Consider the following 22123-nt stretch of genomic DNA (forward strand, 5'->3'; position numbering starts at 1 on the left):
GTAGCTACGTCAGACCTCTGCTACATGGGGAATCTTTTAAAAGAGAACCTTGTGGCCACTGCTTAGTCACTGAGGCTGAGTAATAAAGGTTTTTGTTCCTGGGGCCTTCATGTCCTTGTTGCCTGCCATCTCCGGAATATGGAGGCCCAGCGTGCTGGGTGTGTCTCTGTTTTAGAAACTGAGTCCAGCCCTCAGCAGCCAGAATGCTGTGACCTTTGGACAAGGGGAAGAGGAAGCCTGCCACAGGTCAACATGCTAATTAGGGACGGTTGGCCAGACTTTGTTTCCCAGCATCCAGAACACTGTATCCCTTGGGCGAGGGAGGGAGGGAGGAAGCCTGCCATAGGTCAACACACTTGGGAGGGTTGGGCAGACTTGTTTCCCAATGGGCAGAACACTGTAACCTTTGGCTAGAGAGGGAGGAAGCCTGCCACAGGTCAACACACTTGGGAGGGTTGGGCCGACTTTCCCAGTAGGGTGATAGGTTTTCCACCTTCAAAGAAAAGCCTTTAAAGGCTGTATCTGATTTGAGAAGGCTCTGAGAAACATGCCTGCTCCATGTAGCTGGACACATGGTGCCCAGGTGGAACATGCAGGCACATGGCAGAGCCGTCTGTGTATCTCGCCTCTATCCTCAGAGCCAGTCATCGCCTCAGCGGCAGCACGGACACCCTCATTACACCAAAGCTTCTGAGGAAACTCTGATGTCCTTCCACAGGACCCCTCGTGACACCCCCAGACTGCCAGCATAAAAGTTCAGTTGAATGCTGGCATTGTGTCCTGGGCCGTGACAAGATACTACAGTTGAGAACAAGTCTCAGGCTCAAGGAGTTGTCATTGCGGTAGGGACAGGAGGAGGCTGTCACATGAGAGGACTGTCGTGTTCTCATGTAGAACAGTACCCAGAGAGCCAGGGACGCAGACTACCAAGTCGTCCTTCAGTAAGTGTATCACCCGATGACTTAAAACTAAGCCACCTCTGACACGATCCCAAAGAAAAGGAAACTTGATGCTATCCATCCCTTGAGCTGGCCACGCTGTAAAAAACTGGGGTGGACAGGCAAGGCTGACAGAGCCTGAGATTAACCCTGAATGAGGCCAGGGGCGCTGTGGGAGACATACAGTGTAAGGAAGTGGTGGGTAACCATTGGTGAAATCCACCCGGGAAGGCCTCAGAGGGAAGTCTCTGCCTGGTTTTGGTTTTAGAAAGGGGGTGCAGTATGTAGCTCAGGGTAGCCTCCAGTTCACAATCTTCCTGCCTCAGCCTCCCAAATGTGCCAGGTTAGCCAGTGAAGACCTGTACTGTAGTCTCTCGAGAAACCTTTCCTGGAAGGGAAGGACTTGTTGGCAGAAGGTAGCTCAGTCCATGAAGTCAGAGTGTTTACTGTTTAACAGTGTTTCCACACCTCACCGTCCCAGCTCAGCTCCCAGTAGACAGCGAATTGAACATTGTTCTCCATCCAGTCGAGAACCTGGAGCCAGAGCCCCTGGAGGTGGAGATGCCAGGGAAGTCCTGGGCACAAGAAGTTGCATGGTTTGTCTATAAGTCTGCCCATGTATAGGACTCCAGCTTCCTCCCAGTTTGGCCTCCTGACCTTTTGAAAATTGTAATACAAAGCCTGCCATGCCTGCACTGCCTGCAATTCCAGCACTCGGGAGGTAGAAACAAGCAGATCAGGAGTTCAAGGCCCGCTTCAACTATTTAGAGTTTGAGAGCAGCCTAGGCTACATACATTGTCTCAAAAAGGAAAAAAAATGTAGCAAAAGCTGGACACACACACTTGCAATTCCAGCCCGTGTGTGGTGGAACTAGGAGGCTCATCATCTATGTAGCAAATCTGAGGGCAGCCCGGGCTACCTGAGATTCCTTCTCAAAACCAAACCAAACCACATTAATCAGAGAAGCTTCTCCCCCCACCCCCAACCCCCACCCCTGGGGCAGCAGCTGATGCAAAGGCTGGTGACTGGCCAAAGGGCTAAGAACAAGGGACTGGTGGGTACCCAACCCTAAGCGGGACATCTGTATCAGCCCCTTACCCTCAAGGCCCAGGGAACAGCGCGGAAGAGAAGGTGGAAAGATTTTAAGAGCCGCTGTGAACTGCTGTCTTCTAGGTATGCGTGGCTACTGCAGTCATGACCTCACCACAGCTGTGGCGACCTGCGCAATCCGGCCATTCCAGCATGAATGCCGGCCAGGCTCAGGAAGGCTCACTTCTGGTTGAGGAATTATTGGCAGCTGCTGGCTGCTGGGGGAAGGAGAATCGTTTCTTTGGGAGTGTGACCACTGTCCGGTTACCTATGCACCAGTCTGTCACACATCCACACACACACGAGCATCACTAACTGGACACAGTGGGTTAATCAAAAAGATCATTTTTCAAAGGACATGAAGTTGTTTGGAGGTGCCAGGAGAAGTTGGAAGGTGAGAGCAGGGGTAGGTATGCGTTTTTTAAAAAGAAGTAGGTATGTATGACATTCTCAAGAAAAGTGTAAAGTAATACTAGAAATGTAGTAAAACACTATGCATACCATAAATCTTAGCACGCTTAAATGTGTGATTCAGCTGAGCAGTGGTGGTGCACACCTTTAATCCCAGCACTTGGAAGGCAGAGGCAGGCAGATCTCTATGAGTTCAAGGCCAGCCTGGGCTACAGAGTGAGTTCCTGAAAGGCACAAAGCTACACAGAGAAACCCTGTCTCAAAAAATAAAAAACAAACAAACAAAAAAAAAGTATGATTCAGTGGTGGTAAGTGCTTTTATATCATTGTGTGTCCACCACCACAGTCCATCTTCAGGGCTCTGCCATCTTCTGAGACTGAGGCCTAGAGTGGCAGGGACTCCCACTGTGGCTAACCTTTTATCTGGATGTCTTACCCATCCATGCTCCATTGCCAATAGTCTCTTGACTAAGAGATCCTGAGTTTTCCCAATTGGAGCGTGGCATTGTTCTGTTGCTGGGCTCTGGTGTAACAGTTCTGAGAGGGAGTTAGCTAACGCTAGTGTACATCTCCAGTCCACATGAGAAACTGAGGCAAAGGACCCCAGAAGTCCACTCCCAGGATAGTCAAAAATAAACAAAAGGCTCTGGACCCTGACTTCTGACAGACGTAGGGATCCAGGACAGGTGAAGGACCATGCTGGGCAGAGGACAGAACGGGTGGAGACAGGCAGGATGGAGAGATTCAGAAGCTGCTGTGCCCCGGGTGGAAAGCAGGCGTGAGAGCCCAGCTTTAGTCACATCCCGATGGAGCGGTTTCTCCCTAGAGGAGACGCTGCCATTCGTAGTTACTGCCTCCGTCCTTTTGGCTAACAGTCCACAGACCTTGGGGGCAGAGGCTGAGTGGAGCCTCCCCAAGACGGAGCCATGTGGGACATCGGCAAGGCTGGTTGCAACTTGTCCCCTGCTGAGTGGCATGACTCCTGTGTGAGTAGTGTGACCGAGTGGATTTGCTCACCGGTGTGCCTCCCGTCACCAAGCAGCCTGAGAGCATAAAAGCCAGGGCAGACAGCAGTAAGGGGGCCTGATCTGTGAGTGGGGGGCAAAGGGAAGGAGAAGAGGCACAGGGCCGCAGACATGTTCTCCCTGTTCAGTGGGTTGGCTTTCCTGGCTGGCTCCTTCCTGCTCCTGAAGCTTGCCGCCTTCTGCTGGAAAAGGAGCCACCTTCCTCCTGGCCCTTTCCCTTTGCCCCTCCTTGGGAATTTATGGCAACTAAACTTTCAGCTGCACCCAGAGACACTGTTGCAGGTATGGAGCAGGACCACAAGCATGAGGCCCTAAAGGGACGGACAGAAGAACGTCATCTTCTCAGCCTAGGGACATTGGAGGTAGAAGCAAGATTTAGGGCCAGATGTGGGGATGCGGAGATCCTGGTTTTGTCACTTGTCAGCTCTGAAGCTGTGAGCCTCAGTTTCTTCACCTGCCTAATGCAGGGGCATACAGAGGTTGTAAAATGGAGTCTAAGGACCGCAGGAAGTGGGTGGGAGAATGGGGGGGTTCCGGCAGTATAGCTGTTTATATCACAGACAATACTAGAACACACCCATTCCCAGGACTGATGGGGTATGAGCGCTGAGCCCCAACTCCAGGGAGTCTGTGCCCCTGGGCTGGTTCCTGAGGAGTGGGTAAGTGCTCTGAGGGGGTACACCGGAAGTTGAGGGTTGGGTGCAGGAAGGAAGGGATTCATGCCAAGAGGGTGATCCCAGCAAGTGAGGCCAGGAGGCTTCATGTACAACCATGGGCCGCCTGGTCTCTCCACAGCTGGCTCAGACTCACGGCAACGTGTTCACTGTGTGGCTGGGTTCCACACCCATTGTGGTGCTCAGCGGCTTCCAGGCCGTGAAGGAGGCACTGGTCTCCAACTCAGAACAGTTCTCAGGGAGGCCCCTCACCCCATTCTTCCGAGACCTGTTTGGAGAGAAAGGTGAGTGCCCTTCCTATGGGGAGGGAAGGGCAGATCTTCGAGGCTATACATCACTGCATCCAAGAGGGCAAGGATTGTTGAGAACTGTGAACAGATAGGGCTGTTACCAGGAAGACGTACTCAAACCCTCCATGTGAGGGGAGATGTGAAGAAGACCTGCATCCAAGCCCAGCCTAGCCCTTCCCTGGCCTCATGGCCTTGAGCGAGTCAGTTTCATGCTCTGACCCTCAATGTGCTCGTCTTTAGTTAGGAAACTGCTCTCACTTCCCCGGGTGTTGGAGAATGAGCCGTCTAGAAAACCTGTGAAAACCCACGACTGTGCCATCTCAGAAAGTGCCAGGCCCTCCTGCCCTCCCCTTAGGCCTCTCTGTCTCTTTCCTCCTTCACTTCTGTGGGCACTTGGGGCAGAATCAGACTGGAGAGCTGGGGACACACATACCTGAGCCCACCCTGAGAACCCTAGGCTCACTGACCACCACCCCACAATGCCCCTCTTCTCTTGGTCGGAGCAGCAGCCCCGCGCAGGTTATTTGAAAGTCTGCTTTCTAGGCCGGGTGGAGTTGCCTGAGGTGGCGGTTGGCGGGGCGGGGGAGGGTGGCCACCCTCTCTCCCTCCTTGGGCCCAGGTGTTATCTGCAGCAATGGGCACACGTGGCGGCAGCAGAGACGCTTCTGTCTGATGACTCTTCGGGAGCTGGGCCTTGGCAAGCAGGCGCTGGAACTGCAGCTGCAGCGTGAGGCAGCAGAGCTGGTCAAGGTGTTCCGCCAGGAGCAGGGTGAGAGGAAGTGGGCCAGGGCAAGCCTGCCCTACCCCTGCGCCCCTCCGCGCTCATGCATATCCCTGTAGAGGTGCGTGTGTGCGTGTGTGCGTGTGTGCGTGTGTGCGTGTGTGCGTGTGTGCGTGTGTGCGTGTGTGCGTGTGTGCGTGTGTGTGTGTGTGTGTGTGTGTGTGTGTGTGTGTGTGTGTGTGTGTGTGTGTATTGTGTCCCTGAAACCTAAGAATATTACTAATGGTTTTGACTTTGAGTTTCCCCAAGGTTGATTTCCCTTCTGGACTTCCATAGGCCACAACACTTCCTCTTTGTGGGGAACCGATACTCACCCTTCCAGGCCACAAAAGACTTAAAAAGTTCTCCCTGAAATCTGGGTGGTGGTGGTGGTGGTGGTGGTGGTGCATATCTTTAATCCTGGCACTCAGGAGGCAGAGGCAGGTGTATCTCTGTGAGTTGGGGACCAGCCTGGTCTACAGAGTGAGTTCCAGGACAGCCAGGGCCACGCAGAGAAACCCTGTCTTGGGGGAAACAAAGTTCTCCCTGAGTCCTAGGCACAGCTAGTTCCTATCCCACCCCACCTCCTTCCCGGCAGTGACATGCCTGCACCTTTGATGTGTCTGATCAGCCTCTCACAGTCTTTCACAGAACATGGCTCACAGAGGTATTGGGGAGCGGCTGGCAGGCGCCTGTGTGAGGTATGGGAATGGATTAAGTAAAGGAATGGCAGTGTTCGCGGCTGGATGAAGGCTGAGGCAGGGCTGTGTGCCTCCTCCCGCTGAGCCCTGTCCCCCCCACCCCCACAGGTAGACCCTTCGACCCTCAAGCTCCTATTGTTCGATCCACAACGAGAGTTATCGGGGCCCTGGTGTTTGGCCATCACCTCCTCTCGGAGGAGCCCATCTTCCTGGAACTAATTCAAGCCATCAACCTAGGCCTAGCCTTTGCCAGCAGTATTTGGCGCCGGGTAATTGGCTTTGGGGGAGGCTGGTATGCAGGCCATGGGAATATCTGAATCCAAGTCAGACAGGAGCCTCAGCCAGGGTCTGGCTGGGAGCGTAAACACAGGCAGGAGGTGTGGCTGGGGCTGAGTCTGGCTTCTCCAGGCTCTCATTTCTGTTTAGACAATTTGGGGCTCTCCACATAAAAGGCAGCCCTGAGTTTTTTTTTGGGGGGGGGGTTATTTGTTTTGTTTATCGAGACAGAGTTTCTCTGTGTAACAGAGTCCTGGCTGTCCTGGAATTTGCTTTGTAGACCAGGCTGGCCTCGAACTCACAGAGATCCTCCTGCCTCTGCCTCCCAAGTGCTGGGATTAAAGGCATGCGCCACCACGCTCTGCTCAGCCCCGAGCTTTTTAAGTCAGAGGCCCACTGCATTTTTAGCCCCCAGTGCAGTGCTCAGCTGTCCTGACCCGGGACTGGTGCCTGAGTAGGCTCTGAGTGGGCCATCCTCTCTGTAGCTATACGACATGTTTCCCTGGGCCCTCCGCTACCTCTCGGGGCCCCACCAGAAGATATTTCGGTACCATGAGGCTGTGAAGGGCTTCATCCGCCATGAAATCATCAGGCACAAGCTCAGGGCACCTGAGGCCCCCAAGGATTTCATCAGCTGCTACCTGTCACAAATCACCAAGGTGAGCCTGGCGCGCAGGGATTGGGAGCCTGTGCTCCTGGGGTGTACCTCATTTCTCAGCCATGAGCTCTGCTTCTCACGTTTGACTCATTCTGCAAACTTTTGGGCACCTGGACACTTGGGTTAAGAAAGGGTCTTTCCAGGCCAGGGCTGGCTTCTCTACAGACGGTAGGCTGCAAAGCAGAGGGCATAGATGGAGGGGGCGGAACTCCACGGCAGTCCCCCACTGAGCCAGCCCGGTCCCAGGACTCAGGCCCTCCCTCCAAGGGGTCTCACCCTCAGGGAGCTCTGGTCCTCTAAGTCTTGGGACAAGTCAGATCTTAGGAAGACACCAGGGCTGTGCTCAAGGAACCCTTAGAGTCAGGGCTGTTCTTCCCCCACCCCACCAGGCCATGGCTGACCCTGTCTCCACATTCAACGAGGAGAACCTGATCCAGGTGGTGACTGACCTGTTTCTGGGCGGTACCGACACCACGGCTACCACACTGCACTGGGCACTCATACACCTGGTCCACCACAGAGCCGTCCAGGGTAGGGTGCCCTCAGTTATACCCTGCTTCATGCCCCCATCACTCTGTTCTGTGGCCATGGTGGGGGGGTCCTGTTCTCATCTCTGTGGCACAGGGACATTGACAGATTTGAGTCAGATATGAGGGATTTCAATTGCCAGCCTGTGACTTGCTCCATGACCTTGGGAAATCATTCTGCCTCTCAGAACTGGTGCAGCTGGGGAAGTGTGGCTTCACTCATTTGGTGAATGGCTTCACTCATTCAGGACCTGCCAAGTGCCAGGTTAACGTTAAGATCACAGTTGTGAGGAACAAAGGTAGCTGGAGTTCTCCAAGGAACAAACCAGCCTGTAACCAGCTGTGAGGGCAAAAGTGCCTGCCCTGTGGAGGCCTGGTTTCCCCACATGTCAAAGGAAGACAATAGTTCCTAGGCGATGAGACTCACATCCGGGGCCTCTCCCATGGAACAGCTGGAGGTGGGGTGGGGGTATGACCTCGGGCTGTGAACTTCAGCAGCTGTCTCTGGGTGGAAAACTGGGTGGAGGTGTCCAGTGGGATGGGGTGGGGGGGGCACAGGCATCTCCCCGAGACCCTTACTGAGCCATCTACAGAGAGAGTGCAGCAGGAGCTGGACGAGGTCCTGGGCACTTCTCAGGCCGTCTGCTACGAGGACCGAGAACGGCTGCCCTACACCCGCGCTGTCCTCCACGAGGTGCAGCGTCTTAGCAGCGTCGTGGCTGTGGGTGCCGTGCGTCAGTGTGTGACGTCGACCTGGGTGCACGGCTACTACGTGCCCAAGGTGAGTAGTCTGGAACGGGCCCGTGCCAGACCCAGCACCTGCAGAAAGCACTCCTGCCCAGCACAGCCACTTGCCCCAGCTTCTGTCAACCTGACAATTAGCCGTCATTCAGTCACCTGCGGCACTGGGGAGGTGACTACGGCAGGATGTAGTCACTTATAATCTTAAAGGGTCCTGTGGTTCAGGGGGATTTTAAGATACCTCTTTCCAGTGTTTGTCGTCCACACATATTTCATGTAGTTCTACCATGCACAAGGCCCTAGGTTTAATAGCCAATAATAGAACAATAAGCCAACAAACAAAAGTTGATACTACACACCTGTAATCCCAGAATTCAGGAAATAGAGGCAGGAACATCAGGAGTTCCAGGTCATTTTCAGCTACAGAGTCAAGGTCAGGCTAGACTACATTCTCATGTCTCAAATATCAAAACTAGGGACTGAAGAGATGGACGTGGTCGTCACTGAGGGAAAGTCAAGGCATCGGGAACCTGAGAGAACTGGTACATTATACCCAGTCAGGAGCAGAGAGCAGTGAACCAATGCCCGGTAGTGCCCAGCTCGCTTTTTCTGCCCTTACACAGCCCAGGGTCCTTTGCCTAGGAAATGGTGCTACCTGACCCACTGTGGTTAGGTCTATTCACCTCAACCAATGTAATCAAGATCCCCCACAGCCAAGCCGGAGGCCCACCGCCCAGGTCATTCCAGGTGTTGTTGAGTTGACAGTTAACACTACTCAACACGACGTTTCAACAACTGGGAGACGGGCCCAGCACACGGATGCTCTGCAGGTTGTCTCTGCTCAGACATTCTAAGCGATGGCGAGCTACTAACTGCCATTTCCCGAGGACCCGAGAGAATAGAGGCCCCAGGAGGCAGATGATTCGGGGGGGGGGGCGGGGGGGAGGGAAGGCATGATGGCCTTCTATGTGTGGATATCGGGTGTTCTGACTGCTGCTCCACGCACCAAGATCTGTCTGTGCTTTGCAAGGCACCAGATGTCATTTGGGATGGGATACACGAGAGACCACAGCCTCTTTGCAAATGTCCCTTCATCTGAAGGCGATTATTAAGAACTGTTGAGTTGGGCAAGAGAGATGACTCAGCTGTTGAACAAGAATTGATGATTTGGCTGAGGTGTGGCTTAGAGGTAGAGTACATGTGAGCGAAGCCTTGGGTTTATTTCCCAACACCACAGGGGTGGGGGTGGGGATTGGTGATCACAATGCATCTGGCTATTTAATTTCAGGCAGAGACCCAGGCAGATTCCAGCACTGTAAGGGAAAATGTGCAGCTTACTCGGGCGCTAGTGGGAACCTGTGCCTCCCCAGCACCTCTGTGTAGAGTCACAGAGTGAGCGGGTCTGGGTGTCTTACTGGTCCAGATGGCCTCAGCCCGGCCTCGTCCCTCAGCCCAGGTAGTGCAGCAAGCTCAGCAACACCCGCTGGAACCCTTGTAAACTCAGCCCCCTCTGCAGTCTCCATCAGCGTTTGCTTGGGATGCAGAGTTCAAATTCTTCAGATGTTTTTGTTTTGGTTTCGTTTTTAAACCTAAAGCTCTCCTTGTCAAAACCAAGAATCCTGCAGTCAGTCTCCTGGTGCCCATGGGATATTTGGCCTCGTTCTATGGAACTGAGAAATAAGCCATAGGGTAGGAAGCCTTCACCAGAATCCTGAAGCTGAGTATCCAAAGACCTAGGGCCATAACTAACCCCCATTCTTTGCCTGGACCTTTTTATTGCCTCCCTTCTTATTCCCCGCCCTCCTTTCCTTCCCGTGCTGGGACTCCAGGGTTAAACTCAGGCCCTAGTGCATGCTGGGCAAGGGCCAGACCACCGAGCTGTATCCCTAGCTGCATCCAGGGTTTCCCTTTAGCCCAGGGCCCACATGGAAAGGCCTGTAGGTTATTTGGGCTGAAGCCTTTGGCCCTTGGTGCTCCCCCTTGCTCAGAGTCAGAGATTGTGACTCTGTCCAATCACACATCTGTTTCACTTGTGAGACAGACTGGGCTCTGGGTTAGGGCTGCAGGGTAGCTAAGGTCACAAGTAGGGCTACGGTGAAGGTGAGGACATATCCACGGTCTCCTCTCCCCAGTCCTAACCAGTCAAGTTTCCATCTACAGCTCGGCTCTACATTTTCTGTCTTTCCAACACTTGCTCTTCCCCTCCCCCACACCTTTTCAATCTCTCCATTCTCTTCTTCCCTTCCACCATGGAGGGCAGCCATGAATCCAGAGGCATGAGACTCACCTCCTTAGTGGGTGTGTGCCCGGAGGGAGGGCCACTGAGGGTCTGCCCGCTAGATCTCCCTGGGTCCTGGGCACCCTGGACACCCTCACCCATATACTGCAGTTACTTTAGCCCTGGGCCAAAGCTGGGTACTGGGCAGTCTGAGCCTCCATGAGCTACACCAGCTCTTCTCTGCAGGGTACCATCATCTTGCCCAATCTGGCCTCTGTGCTGTATGACCCCGAGTGCTGGGAGACCCCTCAACAGTTCAACCCTGGCCACTTCCTAGACAAGGATGGAAACTTCGTGGCCAATGAGGCCTTCCTGCCCTTCTCTGCAGGTATCAGGCACAGTGCTGGGTCCTGGAGCGGTAGGTGGGAAGGTAATTGGGACAGACACAGTCCCCGGCCACCCTCTGACCTCTCCCTCTGCCTCCAGGGCATCGGGTGTGTCCTGGGGAACAGCTGGCCCGAATGGAGCTCTTCCTGATGTTTGCTACCCTCCTCAGGACCTTCCGGTTTCAATTACCAGAAGGGAGCCAGGGCCTCAGGCTGGAATATGTCTTTGGGGGGACACTGCAGCCTCAGCCCCAGAAGATCCGTGCCGTGCTTCGCCTGAGCAGCCTCAGCCCTAGAGAGGAGGGCCTGTAGTCACCTAGGAGTAAGCAGACCTGCCACTCCAGCCCGCCCCCTGCCCTCCCCCCAGACACACACACACAAAGATCTGCATGCAGTCTGTCAGCCCTAAAAACCAGAGACTAGGAAGATGTGGGGTTTTACCGAGATCAGCTGCCCATAGTTCTCACACAAGCTCTGACCTTAATCCCAGAAAATGGACTTAGCAAGGATCCAGCAACAGTAACTGGGTTAGGGTGGCTTGGTTCTTAGAGTAGGATAATTATGTTTTGGCAGGGAAGGGTTTTATAATATTTGGTAAGGTTTGACACTGAATCAGTTTGCATAGACCATTTGGGGCAAATCTGATGTCACAATGTAATAGCCAAGAAGATTCAAAGGGAAAGGCTTTCCCACAATACTGTAAACAGTAGTGCATGCAAATGCTGGGTTCTGGTAACTGGTGGGGTGGGATAGGCTGGGGTGGGGTGTGTGTGGGGGGGGGAAGCACACATCCTTTTCTGTCCTCTTCCTGCTCTCTTTGGACCCGAGGGAAGAAGTAGCTACATATGTTGTCTAGATAACTGTTCCCATCGTATTTTCCATCAGGGACCCCAGATCTACTTTTCTTGAAACTTGGTCACTGCTAGAGTGCTCACACCCCGCTCACACCCCGCTGGTCACTGCTAGAGTGCTCACACCCCGCTCACACCCCGCTGGTCACTGCTAGAGTGCTCACACCCCGCTCACACACACCGCTGGTCACTGCTAGAGTGCTCACACCCCGCTGGTAACTGCTAGAGTGCTCACACCCCGCTGGTCACTGCTAGAGTGCTCACACACCGCTCACACCCCGCTGGTCACTGCTAGAGTGCTCACACCCCGCTGGTCACTGCTAGAGTGCTCACACACCGCTGGTCACTGCTAGAGTGCTCACACACCGCTCACACACCCCGCTGGTCACTGCTAGAGTGCTCACACCCCGCTCACACCCCGCTGGTCACTGCTAGAGTGCTCTCACACTTCTAGCGACTGTCAAATGGTAAAATCGTGGTGGAAAAGAATTCGACTGTTCTTTGAAAAACAAAACAAACATTGACCTACAACCCCGGCCATCTTAGTCCTTAGCATTTTTATCGAGTGAAGCTGAAAACATACTTGGATTAATGTGCATTTTTGATTCCATTTCTACACTACTTTTTAAAAAAGTAAAACAGTAAGTAATTTAAAAAAAAAAAAAGATAAGTGGTTGCCAAGGTCAGGCATATGGTTGACCATTAAAAATACATGAGTGGCGGCTGGAGATGAATCAGCGGTGAAGAGTGCTTTCTGTGAGACAGAGAGACAGTGCAGAGTTCTTTCATCTTGTATTCTTGCTGAGGCCATTTCAGCTTTAGCTAGAATTTGATCTCTGTGATGGAGAAAGCCCTGGAAAATTACCCAACTCTATTCTGAGACCAGAGGTCAAGATGCCCAAGCTAGCTTATCTTTAGTCTGATAAACTGCCTGCTTATGCGAACCCCCTCCAGCTAACTGCTTATCTTAGCTTCTGTTAAACTGCTTGCTTCTACATATTCCCCCTCATGTGGTTTTTGCTTCAAACAACCTGTGCTCTGGACACTCAGGGCTACACCTGGATCCCTGAAAACCTGAGTGAAGTCCCAGCCAGCTGGAATAAAGACTTTCAATGGTCTATAAACTGTGTCTGAGTGGTCATCTCTGGTGGACTGCTCATAACAACTGCTCTTCCCAGAGGACCCGGGTTCGATTCCCAGCACCCTCATGGTGGCTCACAACTATCTGTAACTCCAGTTCCAGGGACTCTGATATTCTTTTCTGACCTCTGGCAGCAGGCATGCACATAGTGCACAGACAGGCATGTAGGCAAAACATATACATAAAATAAATAAACATAAAAATATTAAATATTTTTTTAAATGAGGGAACTTTCTAGGATGATGAAAATGTATTGACAAGATGCAGACAACTGTATCCTGGGGGTGCTGGAGGAGCACACTGTTTTCTGTCCTCTCCTGCCCCCTTCTGACCAGAGGGCATATATTTTTGTTTGTTTTTCAAGACGGTTTCTCTATGTAGCTGTGGCTGTCCTGGATCTCACTTTGTAGACCAGGCTGGCCTCAAACTCACAGAGATGCACCTGCCTTTGCCTTCCAAGTGCTGGGATTAAAGGCATGTGCAGCCACCACCCATCCAAAGGGCATATATCTTTAAAAAAAATTATGGGGGCGCAGTATTTTACCTTTCTCTTTCATGTTCTTTAAAAGACGTGAGGGTTGGGGTGTAGTTCAGTGGTAAAATTGGTCTGGCATGTGCTAGATTCTCAATTCTATCCTAAGCACTGCAAACAAATAGATACAAACATAAAAGTTTTCTGCTGTTGTATGGTGCTGCTGTCAGAACCAAAACACCAGTGTCTGTATGAGATCACCTGTACCTGCTTTCCAGAGTCATCTGAGCACACAGTCGATCAGATCCCAACTTTACATTCTAAGTGACAGAGCAGCAAAAAACCCCACCAAAATGGCCACTCCGTGGTGGTGGTGGGGTTTGTTGTGAGTAAGAGAAGAATACCCAGAGGCCTCTGGAAGAATCCAGAGCAGAGGAAAAAACCAACCAACCAAACAACAACCCCCCCCACTCCCCAGCAGACTGGACGTGGCCAGGACTATTTGCGAGAGACTAGCGGGGCGGAGGAAAACCTTGCCATTACACGGAGAACAAACAGGTGTTCAGTGTTTGGGTGGGAGCTCGACCTCAACCCCTGGCACCCTGACATCCGTATATCTAGCGTCTGGAATGTTCTGGTGGAAGATCCACCTCAACTCCCCTCCGGCATCTCTTTCCCCAAACCGGCCCCTGCAAAGCCCACCAAACACAGCTCCTCCCCCAGAGAGGCTCAAGACCACTCCCACAGGGTATACAAGCTGCATCCCCAAAACAGACCTTTGGTTCTTCTGGTCTCTCCTCCCAGTCTCCTCTCTGAGGGGCCAGGGAATGCTTTACGCATTAAACCCGGGCTGTTCCAATTCAGCCTGATTCAGTTTAATTTGGATTGCTGTGTCGGCAGAAAGGCCTTCGGGGTGAAAAGACTTTATCATCTGGGGGTTCCACCGAGGGGGTGCCGATTTTTCCCCACTGGTCCAGGGCCTCGAGGTGGGAAAACACTCCTCTCGCGCCCACACCTGCTCTCTGCCAGACTGAGATCTGCTCCCAGCTGGGTAAGTTTCCTTTCCAAGTCCTTGCCTAGGAAGCCTAGGGCCTCTTTGTTTTTGGGGGTGTCCTGCCAAAGACACAGCCGTACCAGGCCCCCAACCCGTTCTGGAGCAAGAGGCTGCCTCTGCTCCACCCGACCCTTTCTGGTGCAGAGGGCTGCCTTTGTTCCATGGGACCCCTTCTCCAGAAAATGTTCTGTTGAAGGGAACCTCCCACCCCCCATTTTTGACCCAAGACTTACCACAGTGGACGCATTGTGCTAGACTTCAGGTCCTCGGCATAGACTTGAGAAACGGCACTTGCCATTCAAAAGCCTGATGCCCAAATGCCCCTGTGGGGCCTTCCACAAAATTCATTCAAATTGGGGCTAGCTGTATAATTTGATGGAACTGCCCTATGCCCACGGTTTTGGGGTTCTGCGTTCTTGCCCTCCCTACAGGGGCCAATGTCCCACAGCACCGGTCTTGTTGGCTAGGGTCATGGCGCCTCCAGATTTCCGCCTATCTGGGACCTGGGATCCTCAAAATTCCGCTCTGACCTTGCTGCCAGGGACACTGGCCCCTCCCCCACTTCCCTGGGACTCTACCTGCTCAAACCCCTCCTATGGGGCCACATGTTTCATTCACTGGTGGAGACACTGACCCTCCCCCCTCCCCCCCATCTCTACTTACCCAACCCCCTCCTCTGCGGCCACAAATCTAAGACCAAATTCCTCCTCCTTCCCTCCTCCCTGTCCTCCCCTCCTCCCACTGCTCCCCCATCTCCCAATGCCTCAACCTACACACTGGCCTAATGCCCCCAAATCTTCTCCAGTTTCTTCTCCCAAATCTTCTCCAGTTTCTTCTCATACTCAGTCTCGCCAGACTCCTGCCTCCGCATCCATTTCATTTCTCAGTCAGTGCCAGATATTAGAAAAAAAAAATTTTTAAATGCTGAGGAGTATCCCCAAACTCTCCTATAGGAATTGGTGGAAATGGCTTTTAAAGCTTTTAATGCTCAAGAATGATAGCCGAGTCAACCCCACAGACAAGGCTGCAACAGAATACGCTCCAAGGCCAAGCCTTAGCAGCTGCTCTGGGGCCACAAGAGAAGTCGGCCAGGAGGCTCCATCCCACCCGAGCTCAGCCCAGGTCAACTCTGCCAAAAACTTGCTTCAAATGCGGCAAGCAGGGCCCCTGGTCACGGTGTTGCCCTGACCCCCAGCCACCCAGGAGGCCATGCCCTGTCTGCCGACAGCCTGGGCACTGGAAATTGGAATGCCCCTGAGCAGGCTCTGCCTCCATGCCATGCCATGGAGGTCCAGCCTCACCACCACTGGCAACTGAGAACTCCTAAGCCTGACAGAGAACTGACATGGCCCAGACCTGCTGACTCCCATTGCCCTCTCCGAGTCTAGGGTGACGCTGCACGTAATGGCTAAGTCCATTGACTTTCTTTTGGACACGGGAGCTGCTTACTCTGTTTTGACATTGTGATCCCTTCCTTCCCACTTAAGACCCTGACACTTCCCTGCATTCTTGCAGGGCGATTCTTCTCACACTCTTCTTCTGGTCATACCTGCTTGCCCTGCACCTCTGCTTGGTTGCAATGTTCTCGGCCTTTTTGGGGCCACACTCACCTTGACCCCCACACTCTCCTGAGTATCTCACAGGTCCATTTACAGGGGTCCTCCAGATATGTCAGCCTCGGCACCAGCTTCGAGGACACCAACCAGGTGAGGATTGGCAGGTGGGCTTCACTCACATGCCCACACCTAAAGAACTCCATTACCTCCTAACTATGGTTGACACCTTTATCCTCAGGAAAGGTTGAGAGGGCCAATGGACTCATCAAACCACAGCTCACCAAGCTCTCCATTGAACTCAGGTTATCTTGGCCCTCCCTTCTCCCCATTGCCCTTACCCACCTCCAGGCCACCCCACGCTCTCCTACAGGTTTGAGCCCGTTTGAGCTCCTTTACAGAAGGTCCTTCCTCCTCAATCACCACCTCCCAGCCCAAACTCCCCCACTGGCTGGGTACCTCCCCTACCTCTCTCTTCTGAGGTCCCTTCTCTGTTCATACTGTGATCCTCACCACCCCTTCAGCTGCCAAGCTCCTGGGACATCCATGCTGGACATCGCTCAAACAGGCTCATTCAGGATACATGGTCTGTCCAGCAGCTGGGACCCTCCACCCTCCGGTTTTCCAAGATGTCCCACTAAAAGGTCTATCTGCTCTTCTGCATTCATCTTTAGAGCACAACTAGGGCAGATGTTAATGATCTATTTTTTTTTCCTAGAAACTTGCCTTCTTTGCTTCCTCAAGAAACAGATGCCTGAGGTCTCCAGGATGATAATTAAGCGGATGCTCCTCCATTCACACCTCCTGCCAAATGTGAGCTCACCAATTCCTGACTCCTCTTCCCCACATTGCCCCATGCCCACAGGATGTAGTCAGACTTGAACCGGCGTCCCTATACTTAAAGAGTCTGGAATGTTTGGGTGGGAGCTCCACCTCAACCCCTGGCAGGGTGCAAAGACCTATTTAGGAGGAAGGAAGCCTGTGAATTGTCTTTACTTCCAGCATTTGGGAGGCAGAGGCAGACAGATCTCTGTAAAGAGGCCAGCCAGGGCTACACATTGAGAGCCTGTCTCCAAAATAACAATAAATTAATGCAACTGTAATGTCTTCTTGAAGAATTGTTTTCGTCAACAGCATGAAGTTAATTCTTTAAAATCTCTTCTCATTTTGAAGTCTGTTTTTTCTGCTCTCGGGAAAGGCGGCACTTGCTTGTCTCCTACATCCAAGATTTGCAACTTGTCAAGTGGGCCATCCTGTAGAATGGAGCTCGGACAATGGTGAGGGGTGAGGGGACACAATTTCCTTACTGCGTACCTCTTGTCTTCTATTTAAGCCTTATCCTCATGTTAGACCTGGAAGATGAGCTGGGGAGTCACTGGACCTCTACGTTCTTCCCAGTGTGGCCCCATTGAATAAATCTTTTCCTGCTTTTTACTATCTGCTTGACTGTTTAATCGGCGTATTGAAGACAGGTGGCCAAGCCTCGCTCGCTAGGGTTGCCAGTGTATATAGGCTCAGACCCTAACAATTCCGCTATCAGTGTTTTTGAAAAACGACCCATGGCTGGGTACGGCTGCAGCTAAGGCACGGCGGATGCCGTGGCAGGAAACAGAACCGACCCACGGGCTAACATTCCAGTTCGGGTTAAAGATAAGAGCTCTGTTCTCTTACGTATGCGGATGTCAGAATAACACGAAGTGGTAGGATGCAGGGCAAGATGACAAGCGCTCAACACGCGAGCCATTTCATCTCTCGGAGCCTCGGGAGCACTGTGAAACGGTGTCTTGTGATTAAAGGTGACCATCGGAGGGTGTCTGACCCACAGCGTTACCAGAATGCTCAAATCTTCCCCGGGGCTTCCAGGGAGGTGCGCTTCGGAGAGGCCGCCGGCCGGCACCGGCTCCGCCGCCAGGCGGCGCTCTAGGCTGCGCCTCCGCGCTCTGTGGTCTTCCTTTGCCCCGGAAGTGGTTCCGGGGCTGGGGTTGGTAAGGTCGGGCCATGGTGGGGCCGAGGTTGGGAAGATGGCGTTGCGAGGTTGGGCACAGCGAGGCTGGGGCTGCGGTCAGGCGTGGGCGCCTCCAGTGGGCGGCGGCTGCCCGGAGCTCTCTGCGGCCCAGGCCCCGCGGCTGCTCGGACGCAGGTAATGGCTGCCGCTTCCGGCTTCCCGGTTTTCCCGTGAGCTGGGGTCGCGCGCATCCTCGGGCGGAGGCGGCGGCGGCCGCCCGGGGCTCGGCTCTCCGGCTCTCCGTTGTTCACGAGGGCTTCCCCGGAGCTGCCTCTTCTCCGCCACGCTTTTCCTTGGTCCTTCGTCCCCTTCTCGCCTCCGAGGGCGTCGCTCCGGGCCGTGCGCCGTGGCTGCCGCGCCCAGCCCGGCTCTCCAAGCCCGCGCTGTCTTTCCCGGGCTTTGCGAGGGACGCGGTGGCGAAGGGGAACTGAGTTCTGAGGGTTAATCGCGCTTGTCCGGTTCATATGCTTGAGAGGGAAATAATACTGAGCTCGCTCTCTAGTGAAGTAGTTGCAGAGCTGGTAGGGTGGCTGAAGTCCGATTGCATTTCCCGTGGCTGGTAAAGCGGGTGTTGCACCACTGCGTGCCTTCTTAGCGCTCAGAAGAACTAAAGAACGCACCGAGTCGGGAGAATACAGACTTACCCGAGAGAGAGGCCTTTTCTTTGCCGAGTTGATGGCTTTGGAAAGAAAGTCATCCTCAGACTGGCGTGGGGCGCACATGGCCTTTCAGGTCGGCCGATTTTACATTAAGTGTAATTCAGAGGAATTCTGCAGTTGAAGAACTAAGTTTGACTTTGAAATTTCAACCAAAGATTTCAACTTTGCAATTTCTGCCTGATTTGATGGTACGCCTGAAATCTTATCAACGTGTGGGCTAGTTAGTGGCAAATAATTAAGATTCAGCATGGTGAAGCTACCACTTGATCTTTTTTGTTTTGTTTTTGGTTTTTCGAGACAGGATTTCTCTGTGTAGCTTTGCGACTATTCCTGGAACTCACTCTGTAGTCCAGGCTGGCCTCGAACTCGCAGAGATCTGCCTGCCTCTGTCTCCCGAGTGCTGGAATTAAAGGTGTGCGCCACCACTGCCAGGCTCGATCTTAAAATTCACCTGAGGTGGGCACAGACCTGCACTCTCAGCTCTCACTAGTCTGGAGTGGGAGGATGGTTAAGTTGGAGCCTGGGGAAAACCTGCATTAAAAACAAATAAAAGTCACCTGGACTGTTTGTAGACTCTGTTGTTTCCCAGTGCCACCCAAAATCAGAATCAGGAAGATGATCAAAGTGAAGCATTAATCCTAAACAGCCTGGTGTGGTCTGACATGCTTGTAAGGATGATCAGGAGTTTGAAGCCAGCCTGTGCAGCATAAGATCATGTTATTAATAAAAGAAAAAAAAAACAAAAACAGATGGAGCTGAGGCGGTTAATTGGAGGTGACTAAAGATTTCAGTGATCTTGTTGATTGGCTGTAGTAGTTTTGGGGAAAAAGCACAAAAAGAGCTCACTTCATTAGTGAGGAGCCTCTAGTAAAGGCCGGGGGATTGATAGAGTGCTTGTCTAGCGTACACAATCTCTAGTAAGGCCACACACACAGACCTCCTCAAAACAGAATAGTCCACTATGATGGCTCAGGTGTGTAATCTAGCCCCCGGGAGGTGGAGATTGTAGAATCTAGACTGTAAGATTGCTTGAGATTCTACCCTGTCTCAATGCCCCCTCCCCCCAATATATGTGGTATTAATGATTTATATGGAAACTTTGAAAATGACATTCTCGTTGTTGCCTGAATGTGGGTGAGCCTGAAGTACTGGCTTTTCTCCTGTCTCCTGAAGTACAGACTTAGTAAGGAATAGGAGTTCTTTGTGATCATTAGTCTGTTTTGAGTTGCTGTGGTTCTAAAATTAGCATACAGAATGACCTGAGCCATGTGGCTCTAAAGAGGGCCCAGGAATTTGCATTTCACAAACACTGTGTGATGATACAAAGGCCTATAAAGATACAAAGTCCCAAGGCACCTGCCAAAAATTGTTTCCATATTTATAGGAATGTAAGATTTTATGATATTTTATGACAGAAGATTTCAGTAGTCCACAAGTACTTATTATTTAGTCTTTCTCAGGAAACAAAAAATCATTTAGGCACTTAACAAGTTTGAAAGTAGAAACCTGCATAATTTTCCAGTTGAATGAAATCCAAAGGAAGTAAATAGTTGATTTTGGCACTTCTGTGGGGGGCTAGTTTTGTTAGGTTTAAATGACAGCCTTTAAAAAAAAAATTAGGCCAGGCAGTGGTGGCGCACGCCTTTAATTCCAGCACTCGGGAGGCAGAGCCAGGCGGATCTCTGTGAGTTACAGGCCAGCCTGGGCTACCAAGTGAGCTCCAGGAAAGGCACAAAGCTACACAGAGAAACCCTGTCTCGAAAAACCAAAAAAAAAAAAAAAAAAAAAAATTAGGTAAGATACTCAACAAAGTAGTAAGTCAGACTCATTCTTTTCACTCTCTGTTAACTCAAGATGTGTTTCAAGAAAATAATCTTGGCATTTAAGAGTTGATAAAGAGCCAGGCCTGGTGGCTCATGACAGTGTTTCCAGCCCTTAGGAGGAGATCCCTGCAAATTCAAGGCTTGCTATGTCTACATAGCAAGTTCCTCACCAGGTAAAGCTACATAGCAAGACTCTTGTCTCAAAAACAAAATACAAAGAACTCCTCCCAACCCTCCAAAACTTGTTTTAAGTGGAATGATTCTTATCAATCATGTCTAGACACGTCTCCCCTTTTGAGTACAAGGTTATTGCTCCTCAACTTTGTTAATCATAACAGTACCAACCTGTATGTATGTTTAAGTTGTGTTTATACTCACAGGCTTGAAAACAGTTTATATTAAAATTACTTGTAACCTCATCATTTAGCCAACAATACATGAATATGAGTTTTCTATTTAAAGTTATAGCCTTGGGGCTTGAGAGATGGTTTATGGCTGCTCTTCTAGAGGACCCTGGTTCAATTCCCAACATTCACATGGCAGCCCACAACTGTCTATAACTCCAATTCCAGGGGGATCTGACACCTTCTCTGGGTTCCTCAGGCACCAGACATGCACATGGTACATAGATACACATTTAGGTAAAACACTCATACATGTAGACAAAAACATTAAAACAAAACAAAAAACAAACAACTTCTTTGTTTCCAGTTTTCCTCTTTAGGTAAATAATTTTCTATCTTTTGTATTCATGTGAATGAATAAAACTAAATGTCTTGGCTTTGACTCTAGAGTTTCAGTGTAGTTTTCAAGCTTCAGAATTTTAAATGATTGATGAGATGCAGAAGTAGTCTTTTATTTGAATTGGCTGGTTTTTCTGGGCATGCTGGTACAAGTCTGTAATCCAGTACTCGGAGTCTGAGACTCCAGGGTCAAGAATTAAAGGGCCACCACCCTAAGCCACAGTGAGACCCTATCTTAAAAGGAGAAAGAATGGTTGATACATTTAAACTGCTGGATTCATATCCTTTCTAGTTCCTGATCCAGTAAGAGAAATCAGTAGTACTTACTGGACTACAACTTTAGGTCTGTATAATGACTGCACTCTGGTAATGATCCTTTGGTTTGGTCCAGAGTGACATCACTTGTCTTAGTTACTTATCACTCTATTTTTTAGATCTGCTTTTGCTCTTTAACACCATTGGGTTTTAGAGAGCTGCTCAACAGTCAAGAGCACTCTCTGCTCTTGCAGAGGACCTGAGTTTGATTTCCAGTACCCACATGGTGGCTCACAACTGTCTGAATTCCAGTTCCAGGGGATACAGCACCCTCTTCAGGCCTCTGTTGGCACCAGGCATGCATGTGGTACACAAACATACATGCAGGCAAAACTCCTACACATTACAAATAAAGCTTTTGGGACTAGAGAGATGGCTCGGTGGTTAAGAGCACTGGGCAGCTTCTAGAGGACCCAGATTCAATCCCCAGCATCCACATGGTGATTCACAAGTTGCTTATAATGCTAGTCCTAGAATTCTGTTACCCTCTTCTGGCTTCCACAGGCACCAGGTATACATGAATTGCACAGACATACATGCAGACAAAACACTCATCCACACAATTAAGTTTAAAAAAAATAAAGTTTTAAAAAAATCATTACTTAGGGATGCATTTGACTATAGAACTGATGGCAGTTTAGATAAATGGTAGTTACTTACCTAAGGTGTTTTGAGGGAAGGAAGTAGCTGCTGTCTTGGCTCTGTATTCGAAAATGTTAAGGTGTAAGTGTAAATCCCTTGACTTTTCTCTTGGCTTTAAAGATAACTGCTCTAGTTTTAGGTATTAGATCCTTATTCAAGCCAGAAGGAGA

The 22123-nt window shown here is 51.3% G+C and overlaps 2 protein-coding genes across 2 annotated transcripts in view; both read left to right on the forward strand.

Moving 5' to 3' along the window:
- Positions 1–6526: 6526 nt before the first annotated feature.
- LOC102923423 (cytochrome P450 2J5-like) lies at positions 6527–11416 on the forward strand. Its single transcript, XM_006987782.3, has 5 exons — positions 6527–6824; positions 7213–7354; positions 7944–8131; positions 10556–10697; positions 10796–11416. The coding sequence occupies exons 1-5, from the start codon at positions 6660–6662 to the stop codon at positions 11005–11007; spliced, it is 849 nt and encodes a 282-aa protein (XP_006987844.2). The 5' UTR covers positions 6527–6659; the 3' UTR covers positions 11008–11416.
- A 6310-nt stretch (positions 11417–17726) lies between these two features.
- The window catches only part of Parl (presenilin associated rhomboid like), a 32190-nt gene continuing 27793 nt past the window's right edge, over positions 17727–22123 (forward strand). Inside the window, exon 1 of the mRNA XM_006987774.4 lies at positions 17727–17906. Within this exon, the coding sequence (XP_006987836.1) occupies positions 17788–17906 (119 nt within the window). The 5' untranslated portion in view covers positions 17727–17787. The remainder of the gene's footprint in view (positions 17907–22123) is intronic.

The sequence above is a fragment of the Peromyscus maniculatus genome, chromosome 12 (genome assembly GCF_049852395.1).
Source record: "Peromyscus maniculatus bairdii isolate BWxNUB_F1_BW_parent chromosome 12, HU_Pman_BW_mat_3.1, whole genome shotgun sequence".
NCBI lineage: Eukaryota > Metazoa > Chordata > Mammalia > Rodentia > Cricetidae > Peromyscus > Peromyscus maniculatus.

Excerpts from the sequence above, each read along its gene's own strand:
- LOC102923423 (XM_006987782.3), top strand. The coding sequence starts at position 6,660 with ATGTTTCCCTGGGCCCTCCGCTACCTCTCGGGGCCCCACCAGAAGATA. Across the intron at positions 6,825-7,212 it reads ACCTGTCACAAATCACCAAG|GCCATGGCTGACCCTGTCTC; the intron begins GTGAGCCTGGCG and ends CCACCCCACCAG. Across the intron at positions 8,132-10,555 it reads ACGGCTACTACGTGCCCAAG|GGTACCATCATCTTGCCCAA; the intron begins GTGAGTAGTCTG and ends TCTTCTCTGCAG.